This window comes from Cherax quadricarinatus, chromosome 10, assembly GCF_038502225.1.
Source record: "Cherax quadricarinatus isolate ZL_2023a chromosome 10, ASM3850222v1, whole genome shotgun sequence".
Taxonomy (NCBI): domain Eukaryota; kingdom Metazoa; phylum Arthropoda; class Malacostraca; order Decapoda; family Parastacidae; genus Cherax; species Cherax quadricarinatus.
The window spans coordinates 16250315-16269912 of NC_091301.1; the positions used below are offsets into that span (position 1 = coordinate 16250315).

The following is a 19598-nucleotide window of genomic DNA, read 5'->3' on the forward strand; positions in this document are numbered from 1 at the left end:
TGTTTGGTTACAGATTATTTGGCTACAGATTGTTTGGCTACAGATTGTTTGACTACAGATTGTTTGACTACAGATTGTTTGGTTACAGATTATTTGGCTACAGATTGTTTGGCTACAGATTGTTTGGTTACAGATTATTTGGCTACAGATTGTTTGGTTACAGATTGTTTGAGTAAAGATTGTTTGACTACAGATTGTTTGACTACAGATTGTTTGGCTACAGATTGTTTGACTACAGATTGTTTGGCTACAGATTGTTTGACTACAGATTGTTTGGCTACGGATTGTTTGGTTACAGATTATTTGGTTACAGATTGTTTGAGTAAAGATTGTTTGACTACAGATTGTTTGGCTACAGATTGTTTGGCTACAGATTGTTTGATTACAGATTGAGTAAAGATTGTTTGACTACAGAGTGTTTGGCTACAGATTGTTCGGCTACAGATTGTTTGGTTACAGATTGTTTGGATGCAGATTGTTTGGTTACAGATTGTTTGGCTACAGATTGTTTGACTACAGATTGTTTGGCTACAGATTGTTTGGTTACAGACTGTTTGGTTACAGATTGTTTGGCTGCAGATTGTTTGGTTACAGATTGTTTGGTTACAGATTCTTTGACTACAGATTGTTTGGCTACAGATTGTTTGGTTACAGATTGTTTGAGTAAAGATTGTTTGGCTACAGATTGTTTGGTTACAGATTGTTTGGCTGCAGATTGTTTGGTTACAGATTGTTTGGTTACAGATTGTTTGACTACAGATTGTTTGGCTACAGATTGTTTGGTTACAGATTGATTGGCTGCAGATTGTTTGGCTACTGATTGTTTGTTTACAGAATGTTTGGCTACAGATTGTTTGGCTACAGATTGTTTGGCTACAGATTGTTTGGCTACAGATTGTTTGGCTGCAGATTGTTTGGCTACAGATTGTTTGACTACAGATTGTTTGGCTGCAGATTGTCTGGCTACAGATTGTTTGGCTACAGATTGTTTTGCTCCAGATTGTTTGGCTACAGATTGTTTGGCTACATATTGTTTGGCTACAGATTGTTTGACTACAGATTGTTTGGCTGCAGATTGTTTGACTACAGATTGCTTGGCTGCAGATTGTTTGGCTACAGATTGTTTGACTACAGATTGTTTGGCTGCAGATTGTTTGGCTACAGATTGCTTGGCTGCAGATTGTTTGGCTCCAGATTGTTTGGCTACAGATTGTTTGGCTACAGATTGTTTGACTACAGATTGTTTGGCTGCAGATTGTCTGGCTACAGATTGTTTGGCTACAGATTGTTTGGCTACAGATTGTTTGGCTACAGTTTGTTTGGCTACAGATTGTTTGGCTACAGATTGTTTGACTACAGATTGTTTGGCTGCAGATTGTTTAACTACAGATTGTTTGGCAGCAGATTGTTTGGCTACAGATTGTTTGACTACAGATTGTTTGGCTGCAGATTGTTTGGCTACAGATTGTTTGGCTGCAGATTGTTTGGCTACAGATTGTTTGGCTACAGATTGTTTGGCTACAGATTGTTTGACTACAGATTGTTTGGCTGCAGATTGTCTGGCTACAGATTGTTTGGCTACAGATTGTTTGACTACAGATTGTTTGGCTGCAGATTTTTTGACTACAGATTGCTTGGCTGCAGATTGTTTAGCTACAGATTGTTTGACTACAGATTGTTTGGCTGCAGATTGTTTGGCTACAGATTGTTTGGCTGCAGATTGTTTGGCTACAGATTGTTTGGTTACAGATTATTTGGCTACAGATTGTTTGGTTACAGATTGTTTGAGTAAAGATTGTTTGACTACAGATTGTTTGACTACAGATATTTTGGCTACAGATTGATTGACTACAGATTGTTTGGCTACAGATTGTTTGACTACAGATTGTTTGGCTACGGATTGTTTGGTTACAGATTATTTGGTTACAGATTGTTTGAGTAAAGATTGTTTGACTACAGATTGTTTGGCTACAGATTGTTTGGCTACAGATTGTTTGGTTACAGATTGAGTAAAGATTGTTTGACTACAGAGTGTTTGGCTACAGATTGTTCGGCTACAGATTGTTTGGTTACAGATTGTTTGGATGCAGATTGTTTGTTTACAGATTGTTTGGCTACAGATTGTTTGACTACAGATTGTTTGGCTACAGATTGTTTGGTTACAGATTGTTTGACTACAGATTGTTTGGCTACAGATTGTTTGGTTACAGATTGTTTGAGTAGAGATTGTTTTTCTACAGATTGTTTGGTTACAGATTGTTTGGCTGCAGATTGTTTGGTTACAGATTGTTTGGTTACAGATTGTTTGACTACAGATTGTTTGGCTACAGATTGTTTGGTTCAGATTGTTTTGCTGCAGATTGTTTGGCTACTGATTGTTTGTTTACAGAATGTTTGGCTACAGATTGTTTGGCTACAGATTGTTTGGCTTCAGATTGTTTGGCTACAGATTGTTTGGCTGCAGATTGTTTGGCTACAGATTGTTTGACTACAGATTGTTTGGCTGCAGATTGTCTGGCTACAGATTGTTTGGCTACAGATTGTTTGGCTACAGATTGTTTGGCTACAGATTGTTTGGCTACAGATTGTTTGACTACAGATTGTTTGGCTGCAGATTGTTTGACTACAGATTGTTTGGCTGCAGATTGTTTGGCTACAGATTGTTTGACTACAGATTGTTTGGCTGCAGATTGTTTGGCTACAGATTGTTTGGCTGCAGATTGTTTGGCTACAGATTGTTTGGCTACAGATTGTTTGGCTACAGATTGTTTGACTCCAGATTGTTTGGCTGCTGATTGTCTGGCTACAGATTGTTTGGCTACAGATTGTTTGGCTACAGATTGTTTGGCTACAGATTGTTTGGCTACAGATTGTTTGGCTACAGATTGTTTGACTACAGATTGTTTGGCTGCAGATTGTTTAACTACAGATTGTTTGGCTGCAGATTGTTTGGCTACAGATTGTTTGACTACAGGTTGTTTGGCTGCAGATTGTTTGGCTACAGATTGTTTTGTTACAGATTGTTTGGTTACAGATTGTTTGGTTACAGATTGTTTGGCTACAGATTGTTTGGTTACAGATTGTTTGGGTACAGATTGTTTGGCTACAGATTGTTTGGTTACAGATTATTTGGCTACAGACTGTTTGGTTACAGATTGCTTGAGTAAAGATTGTTTGACTACAGATTGTTTGGCTACAGATTGTTTGACTACAGATTGTTTGGTTACAGATTATTTGGCTACAGATTGTTTGGCTACAGATTGTTTGGTTACAGATTATTTGGCTACAGATTGTTTGGTTACAGATTATTTGGCTACAGATTGTTTGGCTACAGATTATTTGGTTACAGATTGTTTGAGTAAAGATTGTTTGACTACAGATTGTTTGACAACAGATTGTTTGGCTACAGATTGTTTGACTACAGATTGTTTGGCTACAGATTGTTTGACTACAGATTGTTTGGCTACGGATTGTTTGGTTACAGATTATTTGGTTACAGATTGTTTGAGTAAAGATTGTTTGACTACAGATTGTTTTTCTTCAGATTGTTTGGCTACAGATTGTTTGGTTACAGATTGAGTAAAGATTGTTTGACTACAGAGTGTTTGGCTACAGATTGTTTGGCTCCAGATTGTTTGGTTACAGATTGTTTGGCTGCAGATTGTTTGGTTACAGATTGTTTGGCTACAGATTGTTTGACTACAGATTGTTTGGCTACAGATTGTTTGGCTACAGATTGTTTGGTTACAGATTGTTTGGCTGCAGATTGTTTGGTTACAGATTGTTTGCTTACAGATTGTTTGACTACAGATTGTTTGGCTACAGATTGTTTGGTTACAGATTGTTTGAGTAAAGATTGTTTGGCTACAGATTGCTTGGTTACAGATTGTTTGGCTGCAGATTGTTTGGTTACAGATTGTTTGGCTGCAGATTGTTTGGCTACTGATTGTTTGTTTACAGAATGTTTGGCTACAGATTGTTTGGCTACAGATTGTTTGGCTACAGATTGTTTGGCTACGGATTGTTTGGCTGCAGATTGTTTGGCTACAGATTGTTTGACTACAGATTGTTTGGCTGCAGATTGTCTGGCTACAGATTGTTTGGCTACAGATTGTTTGGCTACAGATTGTTTGGCTACAGATTGTTTGGCTACAGATTGTTTGGCTACAGATTGTTTGACTACAGATTGTTTGGCTGCAGATTGTTTGACTACAGATTGTTTGGCTGCAGATTGTTTGGCTACAGATTGTTTGACTACAGATTGTTTGGCTGCAGATTGTTTGGCTACAGATTGTTTGGCTGCAGATTGTTTGGCTACAGATTGTTTGGCTACAGATTGTTTGGCTACAGACTGTTTGACTACAGATTGTTTGGCCGCAGATTGTCTGGCGACAGATTGTTTGGCTACAGATTGTTTGGGTACAGACTGTTTGGCTACAGATTGTTTGGCTACAGATTGTTTGGCTACAGATTGTTTGGCTACAGATTGTTTGACTACAGATTGTTTGGCTGCAGATTGTTTGACTACAGATTGTTCGGCTGCAGATTGTTTGGCTACAGATTGTTTGACTACAGATTGTTTGGCTGCCGATTGTTTGGCTACAGATTGTTTGGCTGCAGATTGTTTGGCTACAGATTGTTTGGCTACAGATTGTTTGACTACAGATTGTTTGGCTGCAGATTGTTTGACTACAGATTGTTTGGCTGCAGATTGTTTGGCTACAGATTGTTTGGCTACAGATTGTTTGGCTACAGATTGTTTGGCTGCAGATTGTTTGGCTACAGATTGTTTGGCTACAGATTGTTTGGCTACAGATTGTTTGGCTACAGATTGTTTGGCTACAGATTGTTTGGCTACAGATTGTTTGACTACAGATTGTTTGGCTGCAGATTGTTTGACTACAGATTGTTTGGCTGCAGATTGCTTGGCTACAGATTGTTTGGCTGCAGATTGTTTGACTACAGATTGTTTGGCTACAGATTGTTTGATTACAGATTGTTTGGCTGCAGATTGTTTGGCTACAGCTTGTTTGGCTACAGATTGTTTGACTACAGATTGTTTGGCTACAGATTGTTTGGTTACAGATTGTTTGGCTACAGATTGTTTGGTTACAGATTGTTTGGCTACAGATTGTTTGGCTACAGATTATTTGACTACAGATTGTTTGGCTACAGATTGTTTGGTTACAGATTGTTTGGCTACAGATTGTTTGGCTACAGATTGTTTGGCTACAGATTGTTTGACTACAGATTGTTTGGCTACAGATTGTTTGGTTACAGATTGTTTGGTTACAGATTGTTTGGTTACAGATTGTTTACAATTATACGAATACATTATCTTTTATATTGCAAGGAAAGTCTATTGTTATGCTTCCAACCAGGTCTGTGTTTCACTTTATAACTGATCTACTGAAGTGCCGAAATTTAACCCACAATTTGAAGCGGAAACTTTAGAAAACGTTCTGGTCCGTCCTGGACGGAGGAGGTGAAGAGGTGAGGAGAGAGAGAGAGTCAAGTTAGGTCAAGTCACGTGTGTTCCGAAAACTTGATAACAGGTCAGGGCGGACCGGAACGTGGGTCTGGAGTTTCCCTCTCCATGTTGTGGATTAGTTTGGAATTCCTCGCCATAGCAGAGCGTAAATAGAGCTGTGATGGTCTTGCAATGCAATGTGACGCTGCAAGTACTACTCCGCTTCCCAAGTTACAAGCAGTCAGTCACACATCACCTACCGCCATCAAAATTAAAAATACGCAATACTATCAAAGTGGGTAAAAATAATCTTGACATTTGTAAATATAAAGAGGAGAGCTTGCGGCTGCTGCCCAGGTGGAGCCAGTGAAGGAGTGACTCCGGCGATGACACGCTAATAACAGGTGGAGCTGAATTAAATTACACTTAGGGAGAAGCTAAGAGGCCGCGACTGTCAACAGGAAATGCCAACTGGTTTAGGAACTTCTTCCCTCTTACTCTGGTTGAGTTGGGGAGTAAATTGTACCAACTACGTCCGAAGTTTCTGCTGTCTCTCACTTTGTATATTAATGTGAGTCTTGATGCATATTACATAGCTGACCTTTCATACGTCGTGTATGGTATCCTAAACTATTTTTTATAGGCTACTGAATGCTTTTTAAGATTCGCCAGTCTCATGTATGCTGCCGATATTGCCCAATTGATGGGCTCCTCTGCTAATACTGTCACTATGCTCTTTCGACATGATCTATTCTTTTTTTTTCTCCTTTGTGTATTCTCTCTGTCTGATTCTCGTTTTCCCGTCTCTGATCTTCATTTCCTTGCCTTTTTTTATGCTGAACTTAGCAGCTGCGACTGTGACAAATGTTTAGTCTTTCTAGGTTTCTCTGGAAAATGTTTCTCCTCTGCATCACCTGCTTCATTAACATCACAAGCAGTTAAGTACTAGTACCTACCCTTGAGGCACCCCACTCGTGACACTCCCTCATTCCCACTCTGCCTTCCTCAGTGAGGCTTTCATACCTCTCTGGCAAGTACGCCCTTAGACACTTCATCTGTGTGACCCAAACTGGTTTACCGTCTATTTTTACTACTACGACTTCTAATAACACTACTACTACTAGTCTACTATTACTAGTCTACTACTACTAATAATACTATTTCTACTGTTACTACTAATACTAATGCTACTACTAATAATAATAATAACCACTTGTGGCGTGCAGAGAGTACGTAACCTTTATTCGGCGCATGTACACACCCTCATTTACAGGCTATCTCCCCCAACCAGCGAACCAGGTGACTGAGGGTTGACGATGAGGCCCCGTCGTTCAACTAGTAACCAGGTTCCAGCCAATAAGAAGATGGTTTTGGCAATCGCAGAGGTTATGTGGGTACCACTCTCCTGTCCGCCCTGGTCATTCCCATTCTAGCGCTGGTTGAAATACGGTCTGCTCTCTAGTGGCTTCTATTCTGCCTTGCTTACCGTGGAGTGCACTAATACCTATCACTGTACATAGTGTATATAGTGTACATATTACTGTTCTAAATTGGTGAAGGATAATATAAGTCAAAACTTTTCTGCTGTGTTTATTTTGCTCCCTTTACACCCAGGATAACAGGCCATTTGGACTCCTGGGTTGTAATACCACTTCAACATATTACCCTCTGCTGAAGTTATATTTTTTGAAGCCAAAAGGTGCAGTGTAGCCATCATCACTGTTCTTCGATCTCTGCAATTCTCTCTCGTAGAAGTGCAGCGGTTACATTATGTTAGGCGTCACATAATTTCCCCTTCTTTCATTCGTGCTGGCTTGCTCTACAAATCTTACCGTAGCTTCGTGTTCCACTAACAATTATCTCCAAAACTTCTCTAATTATGCATGACAGTCAGTCTGGCCTGTACTTCAGGGACTCCGCCTCCCCCTGCTCTCTTTCTCTTTGTATCTTTCTCTCTTTAACATAAAATTTCTGCTTTTAAATTCAAGGTTACATGTTACCAGGTCCCACTGATTTTGTTGTGTCTAGTTTTTCAGTGGCTGCTGTACTTCCTTCTTCGTGGTTTGCATGATTTCTGTGTGTTGATGTGACACACTTCAACGTTCTTCTCCCTTCCTTCGTTAGTGTTAAATGCCTGGTCACTTGCTATCCGTGTTCCTGAAAGGAAGTGGACTGGACGAGTATTTCCTGTATTTTTATCCCCTGTTTCACGAGGGGTTCCCTGTCTCTTCCAGCCCAATTATGCTTTCCTTCTTCTTCCTCCCCTCCATCTTCTGCATTATGGGTCATCGTTATCTTCCCGTCTGTTCCAGTCATCTGGTATCCTATCATTCCAATATCTTCATTTCTCGTGTCTGTGCCAGCTTTCTCTTTCTCCCTCTTCACCTCCTGTCTCTGCTCCCTTATCTCTTTCTCAGCATTCCCTCTTTCTATATTTTTTGCTTCTTTTGCCACTCTTCTTATCATCTCTTTCAGTTCTCCCTCCATCTTTCTCGCCTCTTCCCTTATCTCCCTGACCCTCTCCTCTGTATGTCTATCATCTTCTCTTCTCTCTTTCCTCAAGTTGTTTCAGCAATTATTTCCAGCTCTCAGAACTAGCGTTATCTACCTTGTTGTGGTTGCATGGGTTGAGTCTCGGCTTCTGGTTCACTCCTAATATTGTGAGCCGCATCATACCTATTCTTAAAGCTGCGTATTGAATATATATATATATATATATATATATATATATATATATATATATATATATATATATATATATATATATATATATATGTGTGTATATATATATATATATATATATAAATATATATATAATATATATATAAATATATATATATAAATATATATATATATATATATATATATATATATATATATATATATATATATATATATATATATATGTGTGTGTGTGTGTGTGTGTGTGTGTGTGTGTGTGTGTGTGTGTGTGGAGATTTCTGTTTGGTCACCTCGTTGTACTCACCTCACTGTCCACCTCTCGCTTCCCACCTCCTACTTACTCCCCCCTCTCCTCACACCCTCTTGCTCCACTTCCCCTTCCTTCCACATTATATATGCACCAAGAACTGAGTGTCTCTCAGTGTACATACACAGAAAGTTTACTTCAAGCCCTATTTTAGGTATTAAAGTATTCTTGAGCCTTAATGGCTCATCTGTATGTTAGACAAAAGGACACAAGTGCAACTAATGTGTCATTTTATTGCGGCAACGTTTTTCAGGAGCTTTGTCAAGCCGTTACGGATTGACAAAGGTCCTGGAGAGCGAAACGTTGCCACAATAAAATTCCACATTAGCTGCACTTGCGTCCTTTTACCCAACATATTTCCGATAATTCTACCAAGATCACAACGACTCTCACGTAGTAGATAGGCTCTAGACCCCACCCCCCATTAACCAACCAACCCTCCCTTCCTCACCTTCTCCTACTCACCAAGACGCTGACACCAGCCAGGTGGTGATCCACCTTCACCTGAGGCTTGTTCTTCGGGACGTAACTGTAGAACTGCTCGCCGTTCTTGTACCATCTCACGGAATAGAATCCCCTGGCATCGGCGTCCCAGAGGCACTCTAAGACGGTGCTCCGTCCCACCACCCCTGGTGAGGGCACCACCACATTGTACACCTGCACTCCACACACTCCTGCACACACAGTAGACAAGGGATGTATATATATAGGTCACCTCTACTGGTATCTCTGTACAACACTGGAAACCATTCTTATTCTTTTCTGCTAACTAAAACATTATTATTATTATTATTATTATTATTATTATTATTGTTATTATTATTATTATTATTATTATTATTATTATTGGTATTGTTACTATTACTATTATTATTATTATTATTATTATTATTATTATTATTATTATTATTATTATTATTATTATTATTATTATTATTATTATTGGTGTTATTACAATTATTATTATTATTATTATTATTATTATTATTATTATTATTATTATTATTATTATTATTATTATTATTATTATTATTATTATTATTACTGTCTTTATTATTATTATTAATTAACTAATAAATTAATTAACTAACTAAACTGTACGAACGTCTCTTCAAGACTGACAAAAACAACATAGGTCAAAAAAAAATTTGCTAACAAAAGCATTATAGCTAACAAATGTAACATAGTTAACAAGAGACAAGATAAACCACGACAACTTAGGTAACAAAAGAACCTGCATGGTGAGGATGGATAAAAGGGGAAAAATGTAATCCTGGAGAATTTGTGTGAACACACAGGAGAGGAGAATACTGACTTGATAACAATCTCTAAATAAAGCGAAATATCGTCTGTAAATACAAGTTTGCTGTCCAGATGGTGTCTGTGTTGCAGTGTCTGTGTTGCAGTGTCTGTGTTGTAGTGTCTGTGTTGTAGTGTCTGTGTTGCAGTGTCTGTGTTGTAGTGTCTGTGTTGTAGTGTCTGTGTTGCAGTGTCTGTGTTGTAGTGTCTGTGTTGTAGTGTCTGTGTTGTAGTGTCTGTGTTGCAGTGTCTGTGTTGCAGTGTCTGTGTTGCAGTGTCTGTGTTGCAGTGTCTGTGTTGCAGTGTCTGTGTTGCAGTGTCTGTGTTGCAGTGTCTGTGTTGTAGTGTCTGTGTTGCAGTGTCTGTGTTGCAGTGTCTGTGTTGCAGTGTCTGTGTTGCAGTGTCTGTGTTGCAGTGTCTGTGTTGGAGTGTCTGTGTTGGAGTGTCTGTGTTGCATTGTCTGTGTTGCAGTGTCTGTGTTGCAGTGTCTGTGTTGCAGTGTCTGTGTTGCAGTGTCTGTGTTGCAGTGTCTGTGTTGCAGTGTTTTTGTTGCAGTGTCTGTGTTGCAGTGTGTGTGTTGCTGTGTCTGTGTTGCTGTGTCTGTGTTGCAGTGTCTGTGTTCCAGTGTCTGTGTTGCAGTGTCTGTGTTGCTGTGTCTGTGTTGCTGTGTCTGTGTTGCAGTGTCTGTGTTGCAGTGTCTGTGTTGCAGTGTCTGTGTTGCAGTGTCTGTGTTGCAGTGTCTGTGTTGCAGTGTCTGTGTTGCAGTGTCTGTGTATCAGTGTCTGTGTTGCAGTGTCTGTGTTGCAGTGTCTGTGTTGCTGTGTCTGTGTTGCAGTGTCTGTGTTGCAGTGTCTGTGTTGCAGTGTCTGTGTTGCTGTGTCTGTGTTGCAGTGTCTGTGTTGCAGTGTCTATGTTGCAGTGTCTGTGTTGCAGTGTCTGTGTTGCTGTGTCTGTGTTGCAGTGTCTGTGTTGCTGTGTCTGTGTTACAGTGTCTGTGTTGCAGTGTCTGTGTTGCAGTGTCTGTGTTGCAGTGTCTGTGTTGCAGTGTCTGTGTTGCAGTGTCTGTGTATCAGTGTCTGTGTTGCAGTGTCTGTGTTGCAGTGTCTGTGTTGCTGTGTCTCTGTTGCTGTGTCTCTGTTGAAGTGTCTGTGTTGCAGAGTCTGTGTTGTAGTGTCTCTGTTGCAGTGTCTGTGTTGAAGTGTCAGTGTTGCAGTGTCTGTGTTGTAGTGTCTGTGCTGCAGTGTCTGTGTTGCAGTGTCTGTGTTGTAGTGTCTGTGTTGAAGTGTCTGTGTTACAGTGTCTGTGTTGCAGTGTCTGTGTTGTAGTGTCTGTGCTGCAGTGTCTGTGTTGCAGTGTCTGTGTTGCAGTGTCTGTGTTGCAGTGTCTGTGTTGTAGTGTCTGTGTTACAGTGTCTGTGTTGCAGTGTCTGTGTTGCAGTGTCTGTGCTGCAGTGTCTGTGTTGCAGTGTCTGTGTTGCAGTGTCTGTGTTGCAGTGTCTGTGCTGCAGTGTCTGTGTTGCAGTGTCTGTGTTGTAGTGTCTGTGTTGCAGTGTCTGTGTTGCAGTGTCTGTGCTGCAGTGTCTGTGTTGTAGTGTCTGTGTTACAGTGTTTGTGTTGCAGTGTCTGCGTTGTAGTGTCTGTGTTACAGTGTCTGTGTTGCAGTGTCTGTGTTGTAGTGTCTGTGTTACAGTGTCTGTGTTGCAGTGTCTGTGTTGTAGTGTCTGTGTTAGAGTGTCTGTGTTGCAGTGTCTGTTGCAGTATCGGCACAGTATTCAAGACAGTCACTCGTCTGTCAATATAAACACGAGAGAGCAGAAACACCAAACCACGGAACGGGTGGGATTTGCACCCATGGCTAATAAGTAGTGAAACTCCAGGCCAGAGGGTTCAAACCATGAAGTTCAAACCCCACCGGTTCCGTGGTTTGTTTGCAATCGTGTTCTTGCGATTTTATTGATGAAGTGAACTGAGGGAACATTGTTAGGCTAGAGGCAGACGCCCTGAGACACACTCACTGCTCCGTCACACACAACATGTCATGTCTCTCAACCATGAGACACACTCAGTGCTCCGTCACACACAACATGTCATGTCTCTCAACCATGAGACACACTCAGTGCTCCGTCACACACAACATGTCATGTCTCTCAACCATGAGACACACTTAGTGCTCCGTCACACACAACATGTCATGTCTCTCAACCATGAGACAAACTCAGTGCTCCGTCACACACAACATGTCATGTCTCTCAGCCATGAGACACACTCAGTGCTCCGTCACACACAACATGTCATGTCTCTCAGCAATGAGACACACTCAGTGCTCCGTCACACACATGTCATGTCTCTCAGCCATGAGACACACTCAGTGCTCCGTCACACACAACATGTCATGTCTCTCAGCCATGAGACACACTCAGGGCTCCGTCACACACAACATGTCATGTCTCTCAGCCATGAGACACACTCAGTGTTCCGTCACACACAACATGTCATGTCTCTCAGCCATGATACACACTCAGTGCTCCGTCACACACAACATGTCATGTCTCTCAGCCATGAGACACACTCAGTGCTCCGTCACACACAACATGTCATGTCTCTCAGCCATGAGACACACTCAGTGCTCCGTCACACACAACATGTCATGTCTCTCAGCCATGAGACACACTCAGTGCTCCGTCACACACAACATGTCATGTCTCTCAGCCATGAGACACACTCAGTGCTCCGTCACACACAACATGTCATGTCTCTCAGCCATGAGACACACTCAGTGCTCCGTCACACACATGTCATGTCTCTCAGCCATGAGACACACTCAGTGCTCCGTCACACACAACATGTCATGTCTCTCAGCCATGAGACACAATTCAGTGCTCCGTCACACACAACATGTCATGTCTCTCAGCCATGAGACACACTCAGTGCTCCGTCACACACAACATGTCATGTCTCTCAGCCATGAGACACACTCAGTGCTCCGTCACACACAACATGTCATGTCTCTCAGCCATGAGACACACTCAGTGCTCCGTCACACACAACATGTCATGTCTCTCAGCCATGAGACACACTCAGTGCTCCGTCACACACAACATGTCATGTCTCTCAGCCATGAGACACACTCAGTGCTCCGTCACACACAACATGTCATGTCTCTCAACCATGAGACACACTCAGTGCTCCGTCACACACAACATGTCATGTCTCTCAGCCATGAGACACACTCAGTGCTCCGTCACACACAACATGTCATGTCTCTCAGCCATGAGACACACTCAGTGCTCCGTCACACACAACATGTCATGTCTCTCAGCCATGAGACACACTCAGTGCTCCGTCACACACAACATGTCATGTCTCTCAGCCATGAGACACACTCAGTGCTCCGTCACACACAACATGTCATGTCTCTCAGCCATGAGACACACTCAGTGCTCCGTCACACACAACATGTCATGTCTCTCAGCCATGAGACACACTCAGTGCTCCGTCACACACAACATGTCATGTCTCTCAGCCATGAGACACACTCAGTGCTCCGTCACACACAACATGTCATGTCTCTCAGCCATGAGACACACTCAGTGCTCCATCACACACAACATGTCATGTCTCTCAGCCATGAGACACACTCAGTGCTCCGTCACACACAACATGTCATGTCTCTCAGCCATGAGACACACTCAGTGCTCCGTCACACACAACATGTCATGTCTCTCAGCCATGAGACACACTCAGTGCTCCGTCACACACAACATGTCATGTCTCTCAGCCATGAGACACACTCAGTGCTCCGTCACACACAACATGTCATGTCTCTCAGCCATAAGACACACTCAGTGCTCCGTCACACACATGTCATGTCTCTCAGCCATGAGACACACTCATTGCTCCGTCACACACAACATGTCATGTCTCTCAGCCATGAGACACACTCAGTGCTCCGTCACACACAACATGTCATGTCTCTCAGCCATGAGACACACTCAGTGCTCCGTCACACACAACATGTCATGTCTCTCAGCCATGAGACACACTCAGTGCTCCGTCACACACATGTCATGTCTCTCAGCCATGAGACACACTCAGTGCTCCGTCACACACATGTCATGTCTCTCAGCCATGAGACACACTCAGTGCTCCGTCACACACAACATGTCATGTCTCTCAGCCATGAGACACACTCAGTGCTCCGTCACACACAACATGTCATGTCTCTCAGCCATGAGACACACTCAGTGCTCCGTCACACACAACATGTCATGTCTCTCAGCCATGAGACACACTCAGTGCTCCGTCACACACAACATGTCATGTCTCTCAACCATGAGACACACTCAGTGCTCCGTCACACACATGTCATGTCTCTCAACCATGAGACACACTCAGGGCTCCGTCACACACAACATGTCATGTCTCTCAACCATGAGACACACTCAGTGCTCCGTCACACACAACATGTCATGTCTCTCAGCCATGAGACACACTCAGTGTTCCGTCACACACAACATGTCATGTCTCTCAACCATGAGACACACTCAGTGCTCCGTCACACACATGTCATGTCTCTCAACCATGAGACACACTCAGGGCTCCGTCACACACAACATGTCATGTCTCTCAACCATGAGACACACTCAGTGCTCCGTCACACACAACATGTCATGTCTCTCAGCCATGAGACACACTCAGTGCTCCGTCACACACAACATGTCATGTCTCTCAACCATGAGACACACTCAGTGCTCCGTCACACACAACATGTCATGTCTCTCAACCATGAGACACACTCAGTGCTCCGTCACACACAACATGTCATGTCTCTCAACCATGAGACACACTCAGTGCTCCGTCACACACAACATGTCATGTTTCTCAGCCATGAGACACACTCAGTGCTCCATCACACACAACATGTCATGTCTCTCAACCACGAGACACACTCAGTGCTCCGTCACACACAACATGTCATGTCTGTCAACCATGAGACACACTCAGTGCTCCGTCACACACATGTCATGTCTGTCAACCATGAGACACACTCAGTGCTCCGTCACACACAACATGTCACACTGAGACACACTCAGTGCTCCGTCACACACAACATGTCATGTCTCTCAACCCTGAGACATTCAGTGCTCCCTCACACACAACATGTCATGTCTCTCAACCATGAGATACACTCAGTGCTCCGTCACACACAACATGACACTGATGACAGTGGATAACCCACCTGTCATTCCTATTTATCTCAACACTGTTGACAGTGGATAACCCACCTGTCATTCCTATTTATCTCAACACTGTTGACAGTGGATAACCCACCTGTCATTCCTATTTATCTCAACACTGTTGACAGTGGATAACCCACCTGTCATTCCTATTTATCTCAACACTGTTGACAGTGGATAACCCACCTGTCATTCCTATTTATCTCAACACTGTTGACAGTGGATAACCCACCTGTCATTCCTATTTATCTCAACACTCTTGACAGTAGATAACCCACCTGTCATTCCTATTTATCTCAACACTGTTGACAGTGGATAACCCACCTGTCATTCCTATTTATCTCAACACTGTTGACAGTGGATAACCCACCTGTCATTCCTATTTATCTCAACACTGTTGACAGTGGATAACCCACCTGTCATTCCTATTTATCTCAACACTGATGACAGTGGATAACCCACCTGTCATTCCTATTTATCTCAACACTGTTGACAGTGGATAACCCACCTGTCATTCCTATTTATCTCAACACTGTTGACAGTGGATAACCCACCTGTCATTCCTATTTATCTCAACACTGTTGACAGTGGATAACCCACCTGTCATTCCTACTTATCTCAACACTGTTGACAGTGGATAACCCACCTGTCATTCCTATTTATCTCAACACTGTTGACAGTGGATAACCCACCTGTCATTCCTATTTATCTCAACACTGTTGACAGTGGATAACCCACCTGTCATTCCTATTTATCTCAACACTGTTGACAGTGGATAACCCACCTGTCATTCCTATTTATCTCAACACTGTTGACAGTGGATAACCCACCTGTCATTCCTATTTATCTCAACACTGTTGACAGTAGATAACCCACCTGTCATTCCTATTAATCTCAACACTGTTGACAGTAGATAACCCACCTGTCATTCCTATTAATCTCAACACTGATGACAGTAGATAACCCACCTGTCATTCCTATTAATCTCAACACTGTTGACAGTAGATAACCCACCTGTCATTCCTATTTATCTCAACACTGTTGACAGTGGATAACCCACCTGTCATTCCTATTTATCTCAACACTGTTGACAGTGGATAACCCACCTGTCATTCCTATTTATCTCAACACTGTTGACAGTGGATAACCCACCTGTCATTCCTATTTATCTCAACACTGTTGACAGTAGATAACCCACCTGTCATTCCTATTTATCTCAACACTGTTGACAGTAGATAACCCACCTGTCATTCCTATTTATCTCAACACTGATGACAGTAGATAACCCACCTGTCATTCCTATTTATCTCAACACTGTTGACAGTGGATAACCCACCTGTCATTCCTATTTATCTCAACACTGTTGACAGTAGATAACCCACCTGTCATTCCTATTTATCTCAACACTGTTGACAGTAGATAACCCACCTGTCATTCCTATTTATCTCAACACTGTTGACAGTAGATAACCCACCTGTCATTCCTATTTATCTCAACACTGTTGACAGTAGATAACCCACCTGTCATTCCTATTTATCTCAACACTGTTGACAGTAGATAACCCACCTGTCATTCCTATTTATCTCAACACTGTTGACAGTAGATAACCCACCTGTCATTCCTATTTATCTCAACACTGTTGACAGTAGATAACCCACCTGTCATTCCTATTTATCTCAACACTGATGACAGTGGATAACCCACCTGTCATTCCTATTTATCTCAACACTGATGACAGTGGATAACCCACCTGTCATTCCTATTTATCTCAACACTGATGACAGTGGATAACCCACCTGTCATTCCTATTTATCTCAACACTGTTGACAGTGGATAACCCACCTGTCATTCCTATTTATCTCAACACTGTTGACAGTGGATAACCCACCTGTCATTCCTATTTATCTCAACACTGTTGACAGTGGATAACCCACCTGTCATTCCTATTTATCTCAACACTGTTGACAGTAGATAACCCACCTGTCATTCCTATTTATCTCAACACTGTTGACAGTAGATAACCCACCTGTCATTCCTATTTATCTCAACACTGTTGACAGTGGATAACCCACCTGTCATTCTTATTTATCTCAACACTTTTGACAGTAGATAACCCACCTGTCATTCCTATTTATCTCAACACTGTTGACAGTAGATAACCCACCTGTCATTCCTATTTATCTCAACACTGTTGACAGTAGATAACCCACCTGTCATTCCTATTTATCTTAACACTGTTGACAGTAGATAACCCACCTCTCATTCCTATTTATCTCAACACTGTTGATAGTAGATAACCCACCTGTCATTCCTATTTATCTCAACACTGTTGACAGTGGATAACCCACCTGTCATTCCTATTTATCTCAACACTGTTGACAGTAGATAACCCACCTGTCATTCCTATTAATCTCAACACTGTTGACAGTAGATAACCCACCTGTCATTCCTATTAATCTCAACACTGATGACAGTGGATAACCCACCTGTCATTCCTATTTATCTCAACACTGTTGACAGTGGATAACCCACCTGTCATTCCTACTTATCTCAACACTGTTGACAGCGGATAAGCCACTTTCACTGAGTTCAGATTTGTTATTTTCAGATCAATGATATCATTACCTTACACTGTTAATAATACTGTTTATAAAACGTTAATTACTTTTGACAAGTAGTAAAGGAGGTGATGACTTACCTGTGGTGAGGCAGAGGAGAGACGTGAGGAGAAGATACAGTAATATTCTCTGATAAAGGAGGGAATAGGAGACAGACGGAAAGGTGAAGGTTGAGAAAGATGAGAGCATTTTCAGGCAAGAGGAGATGTGAGAGATGAGAAAGGAATTGAAGGATGGGCGAGATGAGGAATAGGGAAATGAAGGACAGAAGGCAAAGATGCGAAATAAATCTGTGGGGGAACGAAAGGGAGATAAAGAAACGACAGAAGAGACGTGAAAGAATGAGAAGAAAGAAGAAGTAGAAGAAGAAGAAGAAGAAGAAGGAGAAGAAGAAGAAGAAGAAGAAGAAGAAGAAGAAGAAGAAGAAGAAGAAGAAGAAGAAGAAGAAGAAGAAGAAGAAGAAGAAGAAGAAGAAGAAGAAGAAGAAGAAGACGAGGACGGAGACTTTGAGGACCGCGCAGTCCAGTCCAACTCAAGTTTGTTCATCATCATCCATGTGCGCATCTGTCGAGTGAGAGAGAGAGAGAGAGTGAGAGAGAGAGAGAGAGAGAGTGAGAAAGAGAGGCACGACATTGTTCCACTTATGATGAGTGGAGAGAACAACTTGCCCCTACAGGTTTAGCGCTCCACGGGACCAGCAACCACCATCACTGCTAGTTAGTGTCATATTGTGTTCTCTTTACTGTGTTCTCTTCATGTTTGACGTACGATGACGTACGATGGCATACATTGATGTACAGTGACGTATAGTGTCGTACAGTGACATGACGTGTCACTGGTTGAAGTACAATTATTTACAGTGACCTGGAGTGGCGTACAACGAAGTGCGATGATGTACAGAGATGTACAATGACGTACAGTGACGTAAAGTGACACAGATTGATAAAGTTGACGTACAGTAACGTACAGTGACGAAAACTCACGTACGTCAACGCAGAGTAACGTATAGTGACACTTAACGACATACAATGATGTACAGTGACGTAAAGTGACACAGATTGATAAAGTTGACGTACAGTAACGTACAGTGACGAAAACTCACGTACGTCAACGCAGAGTAACGTATAGTGACACTTAACGACATACAATGATGTACAGTGACGTAAAGTGACACAGATTGATAAAGTTGACGTACAGTAACGTACAGTGACGAAAACTCACGTACGTCAACGCAGAGTAACGTATAGTGACACTTAACGACATACAATGATGTACAGTGACGTAAAGTGACATAGATTGATAAAGTTGACGTACAGTAACGTACAGGGACGAAAACTCACGTACGCCAACGCAGAGTAACGTATAGTGACACTTAACGACATACAATGATGTACAGTTACGTATATTAGGGTACAGTGTATTACAGTAACGTACAGTAATGTACAACAAAGTGTAGAGTGACGAGTAGTAGCTTACAATGGCGTATAGTTACGTACAGTGACCTACAGTAACATACAGAGACAACGTAACTTACAGTAACGTACAACAACGTACAGCGACGTAAAGTAACGTACATTGACATGCAGAATCGTTCAATGATGTATTGTTGTATACAGTGACGTACAGCAATTTACAGTGGCTTACACAAACGTACAGCAACGTACAGCAATGTAGATTGACTTACACAAACGTACAACAATGTACAGTGACTTACACTAACGTACAACAACGTGCAGCAATGTACAGTGACTTATACTAACGTACAGCAACGTACAGTGATGTACACATATGCACAGAAACGTACAGTGACGTACAGTAACGTACAGTGATCTACAGCAACATACAGTTATGTATAGTGATGTTCAATGATCTATAGTTACATATAGTGACGTACAGTAACGTACAGTGACTTTCACGTACATCAACGTACAGTAACATACAGTAACCTACATAGAGTGACATATAGTGAAGTACATAAACGTACAG

General features: G+C 41.9%; 1 protein-coding gene across 1 annotated transcript in view; it reads right to left on the reverse strand.

Annotated features, from left to right (window-relative positions):
* LOC128687845 (uncharacterized) overlaps positions 1-19598 on the reverse strand; it is a 150320-nt gene that overhangs the window by 14788 nt on the left and 115934 nt on the right. The window contains exons 2-3 of the mRNA XM_053775404.2: positions 17693-18176; positions 8925-9133 (exon numbers count right to left, since the gene is read on the reverse strand). Coding sequence (XP_053631379.2) covers positions 8925-9133; positions 17693-18176 — 693 coding nt within the window. The remainder of the gene's footprint in view (positions 1-8924; positions 9134-17692; positions 18177-19598) is intronic.